The sequence below is a fragment of the Helicoverpa zea genome, chromosome 31 (assembly GCF_022581195.2).
Source record: "Helicoverpa zea isolate HzStark_Cry1AcR chromosome 31, ilHelZeax1.1, whole genome shotgun sequence".
In the NCBI taxonomy this organism is placed as follows: domain Eukaryota; kingdom Metazoa; phylum Arthropoda; class Insecta; order Lepidoptera; family Noctuidae; genus Helicoverpa; species Helicoverpa zea.
Window position 1 is genome coordinate 2,113,014 of NC_061482.1, and position 18,860 is coordinate 2,131,873.

At 41.0% G+C, this 18,860-nt stretch overlaps 1 protein-coding gene across 2 annotated transcripts in view; it reads left to right on the forward strand.

Moving 5' to 3' along the window:
• LOC124644852 (probable cationic amino acid transporter) overlaps positions 1 to 18,860 on the forward strand; it is a 199,589-nt gene that overhangs the window by 174,574 nt on the left and 6,155 nt on the right. Inside the window, exons 13-19 of one of the 2 annotated variants that reach the window (XM_047184462.1) lie at positions 7,014 to 7,078; positions 7,486 to 7,580; positions 9,228 to 9,371; positions 15,664 to 15,835; positions 16,816 to 16,943; positions 17,329 to 17,530; positions 18,741 to 18,857. In XM_047184462.1, the coding sequence (XP_047040418.1) occupies positions 7,014 to 7,078; positions 7,486 to 7,580; positions 9,228 to 9,371; positions 15,664 to 15,835; positions 16,816 to 16,943; positions 17,329 to 17,530; positions 18,741 to 18,857 (923 nt within the window). The remainder of the gene's footprint in view (positions 1 to 7,013; positions 7,079 to 7,485; positions 7,581 to 9,227; positions 9,372 to 15,663; positions 15,836 to 16,815; positions 16,944 to 17,328; positions 17,531 to 18,740; positions 18,858 to 18,860) is intronic. The other variant, XM_047184463.1, reaches the window with a different exon arrangement.

An 18,860-nucleotide genomic window follows, 5' to 3' on the forward strand; every position in this document is an offset into this window, starting at 1 on the left:
ATAGACGAATGTGAAATCTGTACACAAGCTAAACAAACAAGACTTCCATTTAACACAGTAAGAAACAGAGCCAGTAGACCACTTCAATTATTACATACTGATGTATGTGGACCGTTCGAAAACAAAACGTATGATGGCTATAGTTATGTTTTAACCGTCATGGATGATTATACTCATTTTACAAAAATATACTTGCTTAAATATAAAAATGAAGTTAAAGAAAATTTAAAACATTATATAGAAGAAACAGAAAGAGAGAGAACAGAAAAGGTATCTACCATAAGATGCGATAATGGAGGTGAATACACAAGCAATGATTTTAAAAAATGGTGTACTGAAAAGGGAATAAAACTAGATTATACAGTACCATACTCACCACAACTAAATGGTAAAGCAGAAAGACTAAATCGAACATTATTAGATAAAACCAGAGCATTACTATTTGATTCAGGGTTAGATAAAGAAATGTGGGGTGAAGCTGTATACTGTTCTACTTATATTATAAATAGATTACCAAGTGAATCTTTGAAGAATAAGACACCTTATGAGATGTGGCATGGTAAAAGGCCTAATATATCTAATATATGCAAGTTTGGTTCAATAGTATATGCTAAACAATTACATTCGAATATTAAGAAACTAGATCCAAGAAGCAAAAAGTTAATCATGATTGGATATACTAATAATGGATATAGATTGTGGAATAAAGAAGAAAGAAGAATTGAAATAGCAAGGGATATTGTTATAATTAATAATAATAAGAAAATTGGAGAAAAATATGAAGAAACAGGAAGTTCGGTGATAACAGAAATAATACCAGGTAATAATGAAGAAGAAATAAATCAAGAAGAAGAAAGTGATGACAGTTATTATGAAATAGAAGAGTTAGAACAACAAAGTAATGTAATAGAAGATAACATCCCAGATATTATTGATGAAGTAGAAAATGATGAAAATAAAGAAAGTAATACTGCAGAGATAGAAACTATAGAAACTATAAATACAAAACGACAACGGAAAAAACCAGCTTACCTGCAAGATTATGTATTACTTACGTATGATGAAGTCATGAAGTCTGCTGAAAAGAATAATTGGGAGAAGGCCATAAATTCGGAGAAGGAATCATTGGAAAGTAACAATACATGGGAAATAGTTGATGTAGGAAGAGCAAAAGGACACAAGATATTGTCAAGTAAATGGGTATTTTGTATAAAAGAAAATGGTACTTACAAAGCAAGACTTGTAGCAAGAGGCTTCGAACAGCAAAGCATTGACTATCAAGAAATATATAGTCCAGTAGTAAGTCAATCAGCAATAAAATCATTAATAGCAATTGCTGCTTCAAAGGAATATGAAATGATAACTTTTGATGTGAAAACAGCATTTTTGTATGGCGAGTTAAAGGAAGACATATTTATGTATATTCCTGAAGGATATGAAAGACAGCCTAATAAAATTTGTCATTTAAAGAAAGGACTATATGGGCTAAAACAGGCACCAATGACATGGAATAAAAGATTTACAGAAACTTTAAGGAAACTTGGACTGAGAGCTTCAAAGTCGGATCAGTGTGTGTTTTTTAATGAAGACAAAACTATAATATTGGCTATATATGTTGATGACGGTTTGGCCATATCAAAAGACAAGGAAAAGTTATTACAGATCTTGCATCAATTGGAAAAAGAATTTATCTTAAAAACATATGAACAACCTCAAAACTATATAGGTTTTGAAATAAAAAGATCAGAACAAGGCATTTTGTTGCATCAGCAGAATTATACAGAAAAATTACTTAGAAAATATAATATGTATGATTCCAAAGCTGCAGATACTCCATGCATTGTGGGAAAGGAAAATGAATCTAAGGTGGCTACGTCAAATTTCCCATACAGAGAACTAGTTGGTGGATTATTGTATTTGTCAACCAGGTCAAGACCAGATATCAGTCAAGCTGTGAATGAAGCAAGTAAAAAGGTAGAAAATCCATCAAGGCAAGACATATTAGCAGTAAAGAAGGTGTTGAAGTACTTGAATGGAACGAGAGATAAAGGGATTTTGTATAATGCTGGGAAAGATATTACAAGATTGCATGCATATTGTGACTCAGATTATGCAGGTTGTACAGAGACCAGACGAAGTACAACAGGGTTCATAATAATGTTGGCAGGTGGACCTATAGCTTGGTGCTCCAAAAGACAGCCGATAGTAAGTCTATCGTCAACTGAAGCGGAATATATAGCAGCAGCAGATTGCGTTAAAGAGTGTTTATACTTAAAGACTTTTATAAGTGAATTAATTGGTAGCAGTATTAAGATTAGTTTGAATATTGATAACCAGAGTGCTATCCAATTGATTAAAACAGGTTCATTCAGCAAGAGATCTAAACATAATTATAAACCCCTATTACATACACGTAGCTGAGCGTTTCCATTTGCAATAAGCCAGCTTACTTCCTATCCAATATTACTCCAATATACCGCGGATATTGTTCCTACAATCATATTACATTAATTAAGCGTATATTAGTGAACTAGCATATACCTAAGGCGATTACCACACTGCCCCGCATGATGCAGCGTAGTGCGTGGATGCGTTTTTTTCCGTTGCTTGTAAATATCTCCGTTTGTATGGAAAACACGCATAGTCCAACACACTGAAAATGCATCCACGCGCGTTCATGCGGATCACGCACATACATGCGGAGAAACACGCACCCCCGCGCGTAGGTGCGGGGCGAGACGCAAGGTATGGCACACTGAATCCCGCATTGCCGCGCGTGATTTTGAATGGGCGTGACGTGTATATTTGAAAATGGAAGCCGCCGTGCGTGAATCTACTAAACGCACCTACGCGCGTGAGTGCGCGAAAAACCCGCACGATGATGCAGATCTGCACTCCCGCAGGAACGCGCGTAGGTGCGTCGACACGCAAGATGCAGCGTGATGCGGGGCAGTGTGAAGATCACCCATATATACCTAAATATACCTTAGACACCAATGACTGTGTTTCGGATGGCACGTTAAACTGTAGGTCCCGGCTGTCATTGAACATCCTTGGCAGTCGTTACGGGTAGTCAGAAGCCAGTAAGTCTGACACCAGTCTAATCAAGGGGTATCGGGTTGCCCGGGTAACTGGGTTGAGGAGGTCAGATAGGCAGTCGCTTCTTGTAAAGCACTGGTACTCAGCTGAATCCGGTTAGACTGGAAGCCGACCCCAACATAGTTTGGGAAAAGGCTCGGAGGATGATGAGTGAACTAGCATATACACATATGCCTATGTTCTATATTTGGCTGTCTATGCCTACGCAATTTTTCTTCTTCTGACTACCCGTAACAATATGACAGTCGGGTCTATAAAAATGACAGTCGGGACCTACAACTTATCGTGCCATCCGAAACACAGTCATTGGTGTCCAAGATATACTTAGAAAGTACATACAAACTTAGAGTAAAAGTTGCATTAGTACTTGCCTGATCTGGACTCGAACCCTACTACTACCCTGATTAATATCTACAGTCGGTCAAAATGTTTTCTGCCACACCAAAAGTGCCTTCACACGAGCAAAATTCCTGTTCGATTTATCACCCGGCTCATTCCTAGCGACAAAAAAACCTGTCACGTGGTTTCACGGGTGATCCTTTGAAACGGTGGTTGTCAACGCCTTGCCAAAGGTTCTAGGTAAGGCTAAACTTAAAACCTACCGTATTATAGTCAGGGATCATGCGATATACAGTCGCATTTTTTTGATATGTCTGTGACAAATAAATACATCATCTGCCTAGCCTTTTCCCAACTATGGTGGGGCCAGCCTCCAATCTAATCGAATCCAATGAGTACCATTGTTTTGCAGATACCAATATGCAAGCTATATTTTTATTAAAATACTTAGGTAGTAAGTATTTTAATAAAAATATTGTTGTTTGTTGTTATTACGAAATTCAAGAAAGATATTTCGAATAATACTAAAACATTAATTACCAAAGCGAATATGAAGTCCATTGAGAAATAGTCGATAGCTGCGCAGTCATTTATCTTCTCCCACTTAGTAATATTGCTTCACACCCCCTTTAGAAACTTGTTCTACCCCACCCTTTGAAATAAAACAAGCAAATACTTACTTAGTTATTGTTTTTGGAACTAAAAGGTACTTACTTGCATCCTCACTGATTAGTAGTTGATATGGGAGAGTTGCTGTGCTTCTACTTATGTCTCGTAATGTCATTAATTAATATACAAAAATATGTTCAACTTGCGTTTATTGGACATTGATAGATTGGTAAGAAAATAGCTATAATGATTGCGACAAAGTTTAATATGAAAATACTTTTACAACTATAAAAATTATTGGCCAATATTGCGTAGTAACTGTTCGCACTGTTCCCAGTGCGAACAGTTACTACGCACTTCTATCCGCTTTCCGAGATAAATAATTTCTGCCCTCGGACAAAAAGTAGCCTACACCCTCTTTCAGACTCTGGACTTTCTGTGTATTGAATGTAATTTCAATCGCTTTAGTAGTTTTGGCGTGAAAGCACGACAGACACTGTCACCTTTGCCTTCATAATTTTAGTAATGGATAACTTTACTTTCTACTTGATTTAAGCCATACCTAGTTAAAAAAAAAACCAGAAGTACGCAGATATTATTATTAGTACGAATTATCTTTAAAATTATACTAATAACGATTACGTAACCAAAATTATTATTATTCTAAAGACTAAAACCAAGCATTCCAAAGCAGTCCGTATTAATAAAGACTTAATTACCCGAGAACCACGGCTTGAGTGATTAATGAAATTGGTCGTCGCCTAAATTATGGCTAACCCAACCATTTGGCCGAAGACTGATGATATATAGTCAAGTAGGACTGAGGAACTAAGCGGGTTTCTCTATGTTATAATACATAAGTGTTATTAATATTAATATGCTGCAAATAAATTAAGAATTCCATAGAATAGGTAGGTTTTTTTAGATAAAAAGCCTCGGGATTCTCAAACGTTGGTTTTATTAAAGTTCTAGGTACTTAAATATATTATTTTCGCAGAAATAACTAATTCTGTAATCTTAACATTTACCTCTTCCTATTGTAATGATAAATTCCTGGGAATTCTTAGATTTTTTCTTGCTAATCACTTGCTCAAGGCAGATTAGGTATTTCAGACTTTTTCTTATTTTTTCCTGGTCTTTTTAACCAAAATTTTCTCATCAACTGGTATCAGTATGCCTGAAAACACCATTATCTTTCACCATCATTAAAACACATTTTGTGAAACAGGAAATTCAGTATAAGTGGTTGAAATTAAGCTCGGCCCTTATTTACCTGTATTGAGATAATTTTGCGTTTGCCAAATTCTATTTTAGAATTTCATAATTTTCCTCCCTTTGTTACTTGTAATCGGATTACGTAAACCGACAACTGTTAGCGGCCCTTGACAGTGTCAATGGAAAAATGACCTTTAGAAAGACCAAATAAAGTTGAAAATTGAACGTCAGTGACCTTTCTCTCAAAATAATGAAGATAAAAGATTTCATATTTTTCGTTCGATTCTTTATCAATGTTAAATATTCCAGAAATTATTGGCGAAATTGATTTCTTTACTTACTGTAGCGTTCCTTTGACCTTTGCAAAAAAAATGATAAAATAGTCCACGCGAAAATTGGCCGTACATTTTCAAAAGGGGTTCGTGTCCATGAATTTAATTCACCCTCAAAGAGATTTTGTCATCCATTGCTGAGTGCAGCAGTTTATTGCGAAATACCTTGGTTAAATAGCTTGTGGACAATGAAATGTCCCGTAAAGGTTTGCAGTAAACAGGCTCATATACGCACTAAACAAATATATATACCAGTGCAATACAAACAGACAGGTGCACTATGTTGACATACCTTTGTTTCGAGCGCGGATAAAGGCAAATGTATGGAAGCCAACCCTTTGAGTTCGTTTCGTACATTGATTTTGGACGTAATAAGGTCCAGTGAATGTTTGTAATGTTAAATAAATATGGTCGCTTTGAAGGTACGAGTAGTGGGCAGGATATTGGTTTTACTTTGTCACAATGGAATTGGGATATTTTGTGTAAAATGGCTTTTGAATGGCCTGAATTTATGCCTGGTTGATGGTATGTTTACCTCATGGGGAGTATAAAGAGACAGTACTCAGTAGTAAGTAGTAGTTGTTGGAGATAATATAAAAGTACTTATTATTTTTTCATCTTTATTTATTGAAATTATACTGATCATAGTAGGTTCGTAACAGTTATACAAAGTGGGTATCAGTTTAAATAAAAATAAAGTATCAGAAGTAATCTACAGTTTCGGAAATACGAGTGATGTCACACTGCATATTCAAATAATTACTTAGAACTTAGAACTTCTCATATAAGTGATACTTTTTAATACAGTATGAATAGGTATAACTTGTTGTTTATCCCTTTTACTTAAACAGTTGGGTCAAACTTTATAAACACACCTTCTTGTTTTTATTATTCCCTACTTGAACCCTCGATTATGATAAACAATAGAACATCGTATATTTTAATATATTTAACAGGTTCGTAAACGTTACGTAATGTAAACACAATAATGTGGGTAAACGTAAATTGTTTGATCCGCACTCAATCATGTTTTCTTTGAGATAAGTCATGTTTTCAGCGTTAAGGTAAAGTATTGCAGGCAATAAAATTGATGGGGCATATCTTATATTTTAAATGTTTTATATAAGCTACAAACAAACTTTAAAAAATAAGCTATTTTAAAATTTAGTTTCAGAGCTATAAAGGACAGAAAGTGTTAGGTGATTAGTGAAAATGATACACTTTTTCAACGTTATAAACAATTTCTTATTTAATTACCATCAATTTATTAAACATTTTCAACAGGGCGATTTTTAAGTATTGTTTTTGGCGCAAGGTTCCGTACCTCAAAAACTCTTTAATATTTTTTAAGAACCTGTAACAACTTCTCCATTTTCTACTTAATTCTTATCCAAAGATAAACCTATCATTTCTTTTTAGGCACACGCTTCGACCCACATTATGCCACCAAGCCAACGCGTCATGGTTCGCCGAGTCACCAGAAGGTAACATGCACAATGCGAATTTCTTGCGAAAATGCTATAAGCGAAAGGCCGGCCGATTATATTTTGTATATGTATAGATAATATGTTTAGATGTAGGCTATGCGCTGGCTTAGGGAAAATTGTTGCTCGCAGTGCTCTTTCACTGGTTATTGCATTAATTATAACGTCACAAATTTTGTCAAAATTTCAATTTTATGTTTCAAATTGCATAATTTTACAAAGACTAAGTAACTAAAAATTTATATTAAAAATGAAACAATCTCAATTATTGCAATACCAGTGATACCAGTGAGGGAGCACCTTAAAACCATCTCAAAAGTACTTCCTTTTTTTGTCTTGCAAAGTCAATTCTTGCAATGGTTTTTACTTATGTTCATGCGGGACCCTAAATGTGTAAATATTTCTAGCTCCCCTGATTCGGATGACACTCTGCATGATGAGAGCGAAGAGTACCGTGATGACACCTTCCTGGTCAACTCTAATAACGAGAATAACTACTATGGTATGTATTTTATTTTAATTTTTTATACTAGGCCAAGTTTCTTGGTACGAGAGTGCATATTCTTGCTGCAATATTGAAAATATAGCTATGGGTTGCATTGCGATTTTTTATTTAGTATGGTAAATTATTATGTGAAAATAACAGGTGTTGTGTATTGTGTAATACAAATATTTTTTCATTTGGATGATAGGTACCGGTAATAAAATTACGATGAAAGATATTTCGTTAATAATATTTTAATCCTCTCCACCTCGCGAAGATTTTAATTAATATTTTTGCTAGTTGGAAATAATTATAAATTAAAATTTCATATGAATATTTCAATTTCTGTATTGAATTATATTAATCTGTACTTTATTAAGAATTGTCATCTATAAATATTAAATACTTTTCATAATTATAAATTCCACGAACGCCTATAATTTCATAATTTCAATCGAATATTCTTTGATAAATAATTTAAAATTAAAGCATTCAGGTTCTATAGAAAACTGTTTTAATTATAACGTTTACATAATTTTAATCATATATTTTCAAAATCGGTTTTCAATTGGTTACAAACAATGTAGGATCGGCAACAATAGTCAATTAACACTTTGAAACAATAAGGCGATAATAAACATGAAATAACAATTTCACTAGGGTTTAGGTCAACACTCAAAACCTGAAATCAAAATTACCTATTCATGAAATAATAACATTAAGATTACACACACGGCAAACTTTTAGTCGGCCGATAGCATAGTTTGTTTGGGATCATAAATCAGTATGAAGTTGAATGGTAGTACGCACATTACAAAGATCAGGTATTTAGCCGGTATCAGAACAACTGAAAACTTAGACAGCAACAATGATTTACTTTTTTTTAAAATGCCAGCCGTCGGCCAACTTTTTAGTTTCCAGTGTGCTGTAACTAAACCATTTATAACAGAGTCAGTTCATAAGCAAAACTAAATAAAATTAGTAGCTCTGAACTAATCTATTACGGGCCGACTTCCAACTCAATTATTTCGACTTTCTCAGCGTGTTCGTAATAAGGTTAAGGTCGGCTTCCAGTCTAACCAGATGAACTGAATAGTAATATGGATATTTTATACGAGTCTCACCATCTGTCGGTTTGGAAATCTTCCAAAGATTTTTTTTTCGTGAAATCCTGGATATGACAGGATTAGGTTTAGTTTCCTCTCAGCGGCTTTTGGATTTCTTAGTAAAGTCGCATTAACATTCGCACACTGTTGTACCGCGTAAAAAATATCAAAATCAGAAAAACAGTTTAAAAAATGCGCAAACTGAAAATATACAACATGACTTTAACGAGAAGAAATTTCATTTACGGATAACTTTAGAAACGCGAAAGCAAATGGCAAAGGGGTATCGGGTTGCCCAGGTAACTGAGTTGTGGTGGTCAGATAGGCAGTCGCTCCTTGTAAAGCGCTGATACTCAGCTGAATCCGGTTAGACTGGAAGCCGACCCCAACATAGTTAGAAAAAGGCTCGGGAGATGATGAAAGTAAATGGCAATAAACAACTACACTAATTCAAAAAGATACAAAATAACATATCGTGTCTTACAAAAAAACATCTTTCTTTGAATGATTTCCATGAGATAGACAAAAAATTTATACAATTCTCCTTTCCATCATTCAGCGGCAGTGGGTGGCGGATCCTCAGGCAGCAACACCGCTTGCAGCCGGTTCTTCGGCGCACTGTCCCGGCAGCTGCAGTCCATGAGCTACCTCTGTCCTGGCCTGTTCCCCTGGATAGATTGTGGACCTGCTACGGAGCATAGCGGTGAGTACCGTGGTTGCTATTATCTTTTATGCCATTTTTACATACATAGGTGAGGATGTATAATGATATAACAATAATGCCTGGATTAATCAACTTCTACTTATATACGACTGGTTAATTTTAATATAGTACTCATTATTTTTAATTGGTATTTTAAGATGAAGAGTACTAATGAATTTTCTATCTACTTGAAGAGTACTAATGAATGTTCTATCTTCTTTTCTACTCTCTGTTGGGATTCAACCTTGTCTTACCCGTATGATCATTTAGCAAATGTTTTTATGTATTTTTATCATTTGTAACTTTGGAAGCAGTGGCGGCCCTAGGGGTGTGCGAACTGTGCCCTCGCACAGGGCCTCGCGCTTGGGGGGGCCTCGCGCTACAACCCACAACTGGCTCTCGATCCAGTCACGGTTTTTTTTTATTTTTGCTTAATTCCGAGTTTAATTTGAGAGTCCTTAAATAAACAATTTAAAAAAATTCGCGCTCGCTACGCTCGCGGCTGTTCACTTGACAGTACCTTTCCTTCTAAATTGATTAGAGTACTTTTATGTCCCAAAACTCAAAAATTTTCGCACTCGCTACGCTCGCGACTTCCCCTGCACTGTTGTTTGTTATACAAGTTTAGGTGCTTTGGTGACCCAAACCTTGAAATTTTTTGCGCTCGCTACGCTCGCTGGTGCTTTACTTTCCACTTGTTTTCTTTTTTTCATCCTTTTTTAGCCAAACCTAGAAGGTAGCGCCGCTTTAACTCCTTTTATTTACAAGAAAATAACTCATAGTTTTCATATGAAAGTGATTGCACGGTCATGATTGCACCCGGGCGCTACATGAGCTAGAGACGGCCCTGAATCAGTTATACGAAGAGCTAAATATTATCTCGGTGCTGAAATATATATTAGAAAAGAATTTAACTGAAATTTATCCCACTACCGAAATAGTCTTGAGAATTCGAATAATAAAATAATAATATCGAAAAAGCAGTTTTTCGAGGCTTAAAATTATTAAAACATGTTGGAATTCGATGACACAAGATCGACTTTCAGTCCTTGCTATTCTTTCGATCGAAAATGACGTTGCTCATTCATTCGATTATTCTGCTTTAATTAAAGATTTTAGTCTTAAGAAAAGTCGCAAGCATCAGATCATTTTTAACCGACTTCCCAAAAAGGAGGAGGTTCTCGATTCGGCCGGTATGTTTTTTTTTTTCCTATGTATGTACATCGATTACTCCGAGGTTTATAGACCGATTTACGTGATTCTTTTTTTGTTCGACGCGGAATAACTGCCAGTTGGTCCCATAGTCATCAGGTCAAGGATCTGATGATGGAAACCCTGAGAAATCGAGGGCAACCTTCTAAAGTTGTAGGCAAACATGGGGTAAAAACTTTACACTCAGGTGTACGCCTGAAAGCACTATTCAACAGTGAAGGTTTGGAGCTGACCTGATGATGGAGACCAAAGAAGGTCGAAGGAACTCGACAACTAAATATGTAAAACACCTCGTATTTGGGCTTAAATTCTTTGTATTGATGAGAACTTTCAACTTATGGATAGTGACAACTATTCGTATCACTGAAAAGCTGTAAATAAAAAACTTGTAACCGACTTCTAGGCCGATGCACCTAAAATTAGTTTTTTTTTTTTGCTTTGTAGTGTTTTTGGAAGTCGGTTAAATTTTTTTGTAAAAAAGTTTTTTAATATTTGTTAATTTTGTGATTCTTTAAATATAAACTGTAGTAAAAATAAAATTTTATTAATTTGTTTAACTTGACCATTTCTCCTTAAACATGACGCTTAGCTAAATCAAACTGCTGCTGCTGCCGCGGTGCCCGCTTCTGGGCCTGAAGAGGAGGAAGACGTGATGGAATTCTAAAACGGCTCCACTACGCTTCCTCCAGGCGAACATCAACCACTGCGCCCGTGCCCAGGACCTGTTGCTCCAAAGCATGGCGCAGTGGTCGATCAACATCGCCGTGGTCGCGGAGCCGTACTTTGTCCTTCCCAGGGATGACTGGGTCAAGGACCTTAGCGGCTCGGTGACCATCATATCGTCGGCCGCCGCTGGTACTCCTTCCCTCGAAGGGGTGAAGAGTGGAAGGGGTTGCGTCGCAGCACGGTTCGGGGAGATAGTTGTTGTGGGGGTATACTTCTCCCCGAACCGAACTCTCGCCGAGTTCCACAACTCCCTCCTGGAGTTGTCTGTCGTCGTCGGAAGTTACACCCTCCCTGTGCTAGTGTTAGGGGACTTCAACGCCAAGAACTTGGCCTGGGGTTCCCGACACACGGACGCGCGGGGAAGGATGGTGGAGGACTGGGCGCTGGAATCAGGCCTGGTCGTCCTCAATCGGGTTACTGTCCCCACGTGTGTACGGATGCGGGGCGACTCGGTAGTGGACATCTCGTTCGCCAGCCCCGCTCTGCTACCGCGTGTCTTAGACTGGCACGTCGAGGAGGGGGTGGAGACCTATTCCGATCACCGGTATATCCGGTTTGACGTCTCCGCCCAAAATCCAAACGCGCCGGTCCTGCAGACCCCGAGTGGTCTACGTTGGGCGCTGAAGCACCTTGACCGGGAGCTTCTCCTGGAAGCCTCAGTCGTGCGGGCTTGGGTGTCATCACCGGACAGGCCCGCCGACATCAACGACGAGGCGGAGTGGTTCCGGGAGACCATGTCCGAGATCTGTGACATGGCCATGCCCCGAGTCCTGCCAGGACGCGCCAGACGCCAGGTGTACTGGTGGTCCAGCGAGATTGCGGCCCTTCGTGAGGCGTGCTGCGAGACACCTGTACACCAGACACCGCAGGCTGCGCATCCGCCCTCCGGATGCAGAGGCCAGGGAAGCGGAACTGTACGAGGGATACAGAGCTGCGAAGACCGCCCTCCAATTGGCCATCATCCAGGCCAAGGACGTGGCCAATACAGAGCTGCTGGGGACTTTGGACAGAGATCCGTGGGGGCGCCCTTACAAAATGGTACGGGGTAAGCTCCGCCCATGGGCTCCCCCCGCTGACCCAGAGTCTTCGGCCTCAACTGGTGGAGGAGGTGGTGAGCGCTCTGTTCCCTTCGCGTGGGGAACACTCTCCCCCGCCCATGGTTCTGCAACCCGCGGTGTCGACTGTGGACCATACATCCGACGACGACGATGTCCCCGAGGTGACTGGGGTGGACCTGAGAGTGGCGGTAACCAGGCTGAAAGCCAAAAATACCGCCCCAGGGCCTGACGGCGTGCCTGGCAAGGCCTGGGTCCTGGCCCTTGAGGCTCTCGGGCCTCGACTTAGGGGGCTTCTCAGCGCATGTATGGAGAGGGGCCAGTTCCCAGTTCGTTGGAAAACAGGGAAACTGGTCCTCATTCGGAAGCCGGGGCGCCCTGCGGACTCTCCGTCCGCATACCGGCCCATCGTGTTGCTCGACGAGGTGGGCAAGCTCTTCGAGCGAGTTGTCGCACACCGCCTCGTTGCGCACCTTGGAGGGATGGGGCCGGACCTCGCGGACAACCAGTTCGGGTTCCGCAGGGGGCGCTCAACGGTGGACGCCATCATACGTGTGAGATCTCTCACGACGGGGGATGCTTGGGTGTCTCTTGACATCGCCAATGCCTTCAACACCCTTCCCTGGAGTTGCATTAGGGAGGCACTCCGGTACCACCGGGTGCCGACCTACCTTCGTCGCGTGGTCGAGGCCTATCTGTCGGTTAGGTCCATCATTTACCCCGGTCACAATGGGGAATGGAACCGGCGAGAAATGTCGTGCGGTATTCCGCAAGGGTCGGTACTGGGGCCGCTCTTGTGGAACATCGGCTACGACTGGGTGCTGCGCGCCGACCTCCCTAGCGGCGTCAGCGTGGTTTGCTACGCTGACGACACGCTGGTACTGGCACAAGGGAGGTCGCACCAGGAGGCAGCCGACATAATGGCGCGCGGGGTTGCGATAGTCGTTGAGAGGATCCAGCTGCTGGGACTGGAGGTGGCATTGCACAAGTCCGAGGCCATGTGCTTTCATGGGCTTCGGAACGCGCCACCTTCAGGTTCCCAAGTTACGGTGGGAGGGGTTACCATCGGCGTCGAGAAGGCGATGAAGTACCTAGGACTCGTCCTCGACGGCCGGTGGAACTTCGTCGAACATTTCCGACGTTTGGGCCCCAAACTGGAGAAGACAGGTGCTGCCTTCAAGCGGCTCCTGCCCAACCTGGGAGGCCCAAACGCCCCCTGCCGTAAACTCTACGCGGGAGTCTTGCGGTCCATGGCCCTTTACGGGGCCCCGGTATGGGCACGTTCGGTACGGCCGCGAGCTGTACACTACCTGAACGTGCCCCAAAGGGTGATAGCCATTAGGCTAATCCGGGGGTACCGCACGATCTCCCGCGAAGCAGCTGGCCTACTAGCCGGACTACCACCGTGGGATCTGGAGGCGAGAGTCTTCTTGCGCCTGTACGACTGGCGCGAGGAGGCTCAGCGCCGGGGGGAAACCCCGTTGCCGCGACAAGTTGTCGTGCAGCGGGCAGAGCTCCGGCGGGATGTCATGGTGGCCTGGAGGGAGCGACTGTCGCAACCCAGTGCAGGGCACGCCACCATAGTGGCGGTAAGTCCCCTCTTTGAGGAGTGGCTCGGGAGGAGTCACGGCGCCCTCACGTACCGCATGACGCAGGTCCTCACCGGACACGGTTGTTTCGGGAGGTATCTGCATCGAATCGGTCGTGAGGAGGCGCCCGGGTGTCACCACTGTGCGGATAGCCCCGAGGACACGGTGGACCACACAGTCCAGGAGTGCCCTGCGTGGGAAGGGCACCGCCGGGTCCTCGTCGAGGCTTTAGGCGGCGGCGACCTCTCGCGTCCGGCCCTGGTTCAAGCCATGGTCCGGGGCGAGAGGGAATGGGATGCCGTCGCCTCCTTCTGCGAAGCAGTCATGCTCGAGAAGGAGGCGGCGGAACGTCAGAGAGTTCGCACCTCTCATCCCGGCCGCCGCGCTGGACCAGGTAGACACCACGGGCGCCGGGTGTCGCGAGACGACTCCCGGCCACCGTAGGCGTGGGTCTGTGGGCGGTGAGTTCGGGTGGCTCATCGCTCATGTCTGTTTGTAGACAACAGACCCGTGTCGGCGGCGCGCGTTGTTCCACGCGCTCCTCAAAGAGATGTCAGCAACCCCAGCGGGGCCCAGCAGGGCCAAGGCCTGCCGGGGCCGCGGGTTGTTCGAAAGAGGTACCGCGGCCCTAGCACATAAGAAGGCCTACGACGGAACACGACGGCTTTTAGTCAGTAAGAGTCTGACACTCCCTCACCGCTGCTAACCCATAGCGGGAGGGGTCATTTGATGATTTTTTACGTCGTTAAAAAAAAAAAAAAAAAGCTTACTCTCGCAACACATACTTTTCACGTAGGACAAAGGGCCTCGCATAGATCTGCCGCACGTAGCCTCGCAATGGCTAGGGCCGCCGCTGTTTGGAAGTGATGGTTTAATTATTCCTAAATGTAAATAAGATAGTTAAAATATAATAAAAGTTCATAAACACACTGTTACCAAGAACTGGTATGATAACTGTGTACTTAATAAGAACTTAATACTCATTACAAAAATCTACATCAAACTAAAACTTCAACCCCAAGACAATATTAATAAATCCAAGAAAAACAGTAACAAGGATGATAGAACTTGTCAACGTTTCGTCTACACAGCGGGTATCATACATTTTTAACTATCGCATAGTTTGGCACCACTGTCGAACTTTCTAGCTCGTGAAACAATGATATAACTTTTCCTATAACAATGAACGAACAGTTTGAACGTTTACTGTTGAAAGTTTAAAACTGAACGTTTTGGAGAAATCTTATTACTTTCAATTGTTGGCTATAGCAGTTTATTTGAATTGTTGTTGCATCTTTTCGAGATTGAGTTCAATTAGGACTGTTTAAAGTTTAAGGTCTGCAGACCAGTTCTTCATCTTTTTTCTATGAAATAAACAACAACACTTCATGTTTTTAGGAGACTTTAGATTAGGAAGACTTTAGACTTATTTTAGAAATGTTGACATTTTTGGTACTGAGAGAGTTACTGCAATACCGAGTAGACCAGAAGTTTTTAAGCCTCACAGTGCCGTACTCCGGTAGTATCTCGCCTTATGGATAACCATCCAAGCCTAGGTGCTTAAGACAACTGGTCCGTGAATGGGTTTCAAATCTGAATCGCCTCTATTTCGCATAGCACATTTAACCATAGGCGGTTCCTACTTACGTACATACAGAAGCCAGAATATCTTCCAACCAGTCTTACTAAATTCCTAACTGTTCTTACCAGGCATGTACGTGATCAAGTCAGTCGGCATCATGTATCTACTGATCATCATCTTCGACCTGTTCGCCGCTTACGGAAGCCCTGGCACCTCGACCTTCACCAACGTGTCCATGATACTGCTGATGCTGGCCATCTTCGCCATCCTGCTCATGATCTCTAGGAAGCCACAGAACCGGTAAGAATTCGTTGAAAGACTTGTTTTTATCTATTTTTATTTTACTAGGTTCCGCCCGCGGTTTCACCCGCGTCCCGAGATAATTACTTCCCGTAACCGGTTGGTGACAAATACTATCCTATGTCCTTCTCCTAGCTCTAAACTACCTCCCTGCCAATTTTCAGCTAAATCGGTTCAGCCATTCTTGATTTATAAGTGGAGTAACTAACACCACTTTCTTTTATATATGTATATATAGATTTACTTTTCTGTCAAAGGGCTCGAAAAGGCTCGAAAGATGATGATGGTTACTTTCCTATCGAAGTTTAAAGTTAGGTACTCCATACGCAATCGACTTATTATAATTAGTAGATAACTCTGAATTGGTATGGGTTGCCTCGATCAATCTTTTTGTAAATTCGTCTAAGAGGAGAGAAGATAAGTTGATCAAGTTTGTCGTAAAGTATAGTTAATTATAGAAACTAGGCCAAAAGTAAAGTTCAGCTAGGTGAGGACTTGAATTTCACCTAATATTGGACAGGTACACGAATGGTCAATGAAGTTCAAGCATGACTAATTAATTGATGATAGACGATGATAATAATTGATGAGTAGTAAGTAGTTAGTTTAAACTAGACCGTGAAGTTTAAACTAGAGCATATCATTGCAGTGGTTACCTATGTAGGTTATCATTGTATTACTAGGGAGAATATATAATCCAGGTTTGGCTGGGCCCATAACTTAATATAAACAACCTACTTATTTTGATAAAATCATAACAAAGCCGAAGACAGGAACTTCAGGTCCTTTTTAAAAAAATCTTCTGTTTTAGACAGTCCAAAATAGGGGACAGGAAACTGTTTATCTGGATAGGGAAGTAGTACTCTAGTGAAATGCTTTTTGTTCTTGAAGTAGCATCCTCAGAGTACAAACATAGCTGGTGTTTTCTCCAATCATACTTTCATTACATTCTTCTTAAACCATATTTTTGATGTTTCCAGCGTTGCTCTGATCTACACGACCCCTGGCCTGCCCTTCGTGCCGACGATCGCCATAATTGTGAACATCTATCTGATCCTGAACCTCTCCATCTTGACCCTGGTTCGCTTCACCATTTGGATGATACTTGGTAAGAACCTCTTCTATATTTGGAAACATAAGGTTGGGGAAGTTGTGAATATTTAGAAAGCGAAGATGGTTTCCAGTTACAAACTTTATTTATAAAAGGGGTTCCGCTATCCATAATCGAAATGACTGTCCCTCATTGGGTTAGTCTGTGGAACAATGGTGCCAATAGGCAATGAACGACTATAGACTGATTTGATATAGTTTTTCCTTTCGTAACATCTTCAGCAACATTCAAGAGATTTGGAAAGCAAATTGCAGAAATGGATAAATCATACAACTATACTGAATTACTGTCATGAGAGACTGCAAATGCCACTTTGAAATAAGAACCTTTGACTTTGAAAGAAAAAAAATATTTTCCTAAAATACCGACCTCTCCGTTCCAGGAATGTTCATGTACTTCAAATACGGCATCAAGAACTCGACCCTGGAGACGAATCCACCTGGCCCGCCCCCAGAGACGCCGCCACCACCAAACCCACTGGACCGCACCACGATACCACCACCTTCTCCCCACAGCTCCCGACACACTGGTGATAGAAACATCTTCGAAGGAGACGGCAATGAAGGACTGTATGGGAATATGGAGTAAGTACCGTTGATGAAAAGTTTTCTCTATTGGTACTAAAAAGGAATGTTAGTTGTTCATGATAGTCTAGTGTCCCGTACTGTATGAAAAAGAAACGATTCGTTTGGCTAATGGGCAGTTGTTTTTGGCAGCCTTATACAGTATTTTTACACTGGCCGGGTTTTCGCGCGACAAAACTCGGTTCTTATAGGCGGTATCATGGTGTGATTAACTTTGTGAAAGTTTTAACTGTCATTCTGGACCGGGCGTTGCCGCTCGGGTTTGGGCTCAAAAATCCACCAATGTGAAAAGGCTGTTGTGCATTATAATACTTTAAAAAATCTATCCGTAATTAAAACGAATCATTTCTCTTATTAACCGGGTACAGATCAGTGTGTAACGATTTCTTCATCATATTCACCAAAGTCTTTTACAACTAAATAAATCTCTTGTTAATACTGCGAGGAAATATACACACTGATCTAGGAAATAGTTAAAGAATGTAAACCTTGTGAATGGGTACTGGAATGCAGTAAGTTCACACGAAAGCCATACTGCACCACATTACTAGTTCCTCTTCCAAGATTATCATCTACTGTTAGATTCTATAGAAACTATTATTTGTAGCCAGTTGTATCAAAAACAGCGAGAGCATATATTTTGGCAAATTGGATCATTTTGAAAAGCTAGGCAAGTTTTACCGGTTACTGATAAAATATCCGATATATTGATTTCTGACACTTACGCGAATATTAGACATTTAAATAAAACTACTTTTACGGATTTAATCGCGTTATATTAATATTATTTAATCCCGACGTTTTGGGATCCTTTACAGCAGTCTGCCCGTGACCATGGATGCTGTAAAGGATCCGAAACGTCGGGATTAAATAATATTAATATAACGCGATAAAATCCGTAAAAGTAGTTTTATTTAAGTATCCGATAACTACTCAGGAACCTGTAAGTTGTTCTCCGAAACCTTTCCGATATCTATGGTTTGGCATAAATTATAATCCAATTTTATCTGGCAGATAGTGTTTACTATCAGATAACTAACAGACACTTTGTCGGTAATCAGTGAAACTAATTTTCGTTTCATTTATGTCTTAATGCCATGAAAAAATATTTAAAAAATTACATTATTTATTTAAAAAGAAGTTTGCTGCAACTGGCCCCTAGATTTTCAACTTCTCCGCACCCATTCTACGAACTAACACCATTTTCCAGGTATAACAATTCTTTACTAACGTGGCATGAATCTAACTTGCAACCTGTGTCGAGTCTCGGTTCAACCCCCTCGTCCAGCACGTATAACCCGACCACGTACCGACAGGCTGAGACACGGTG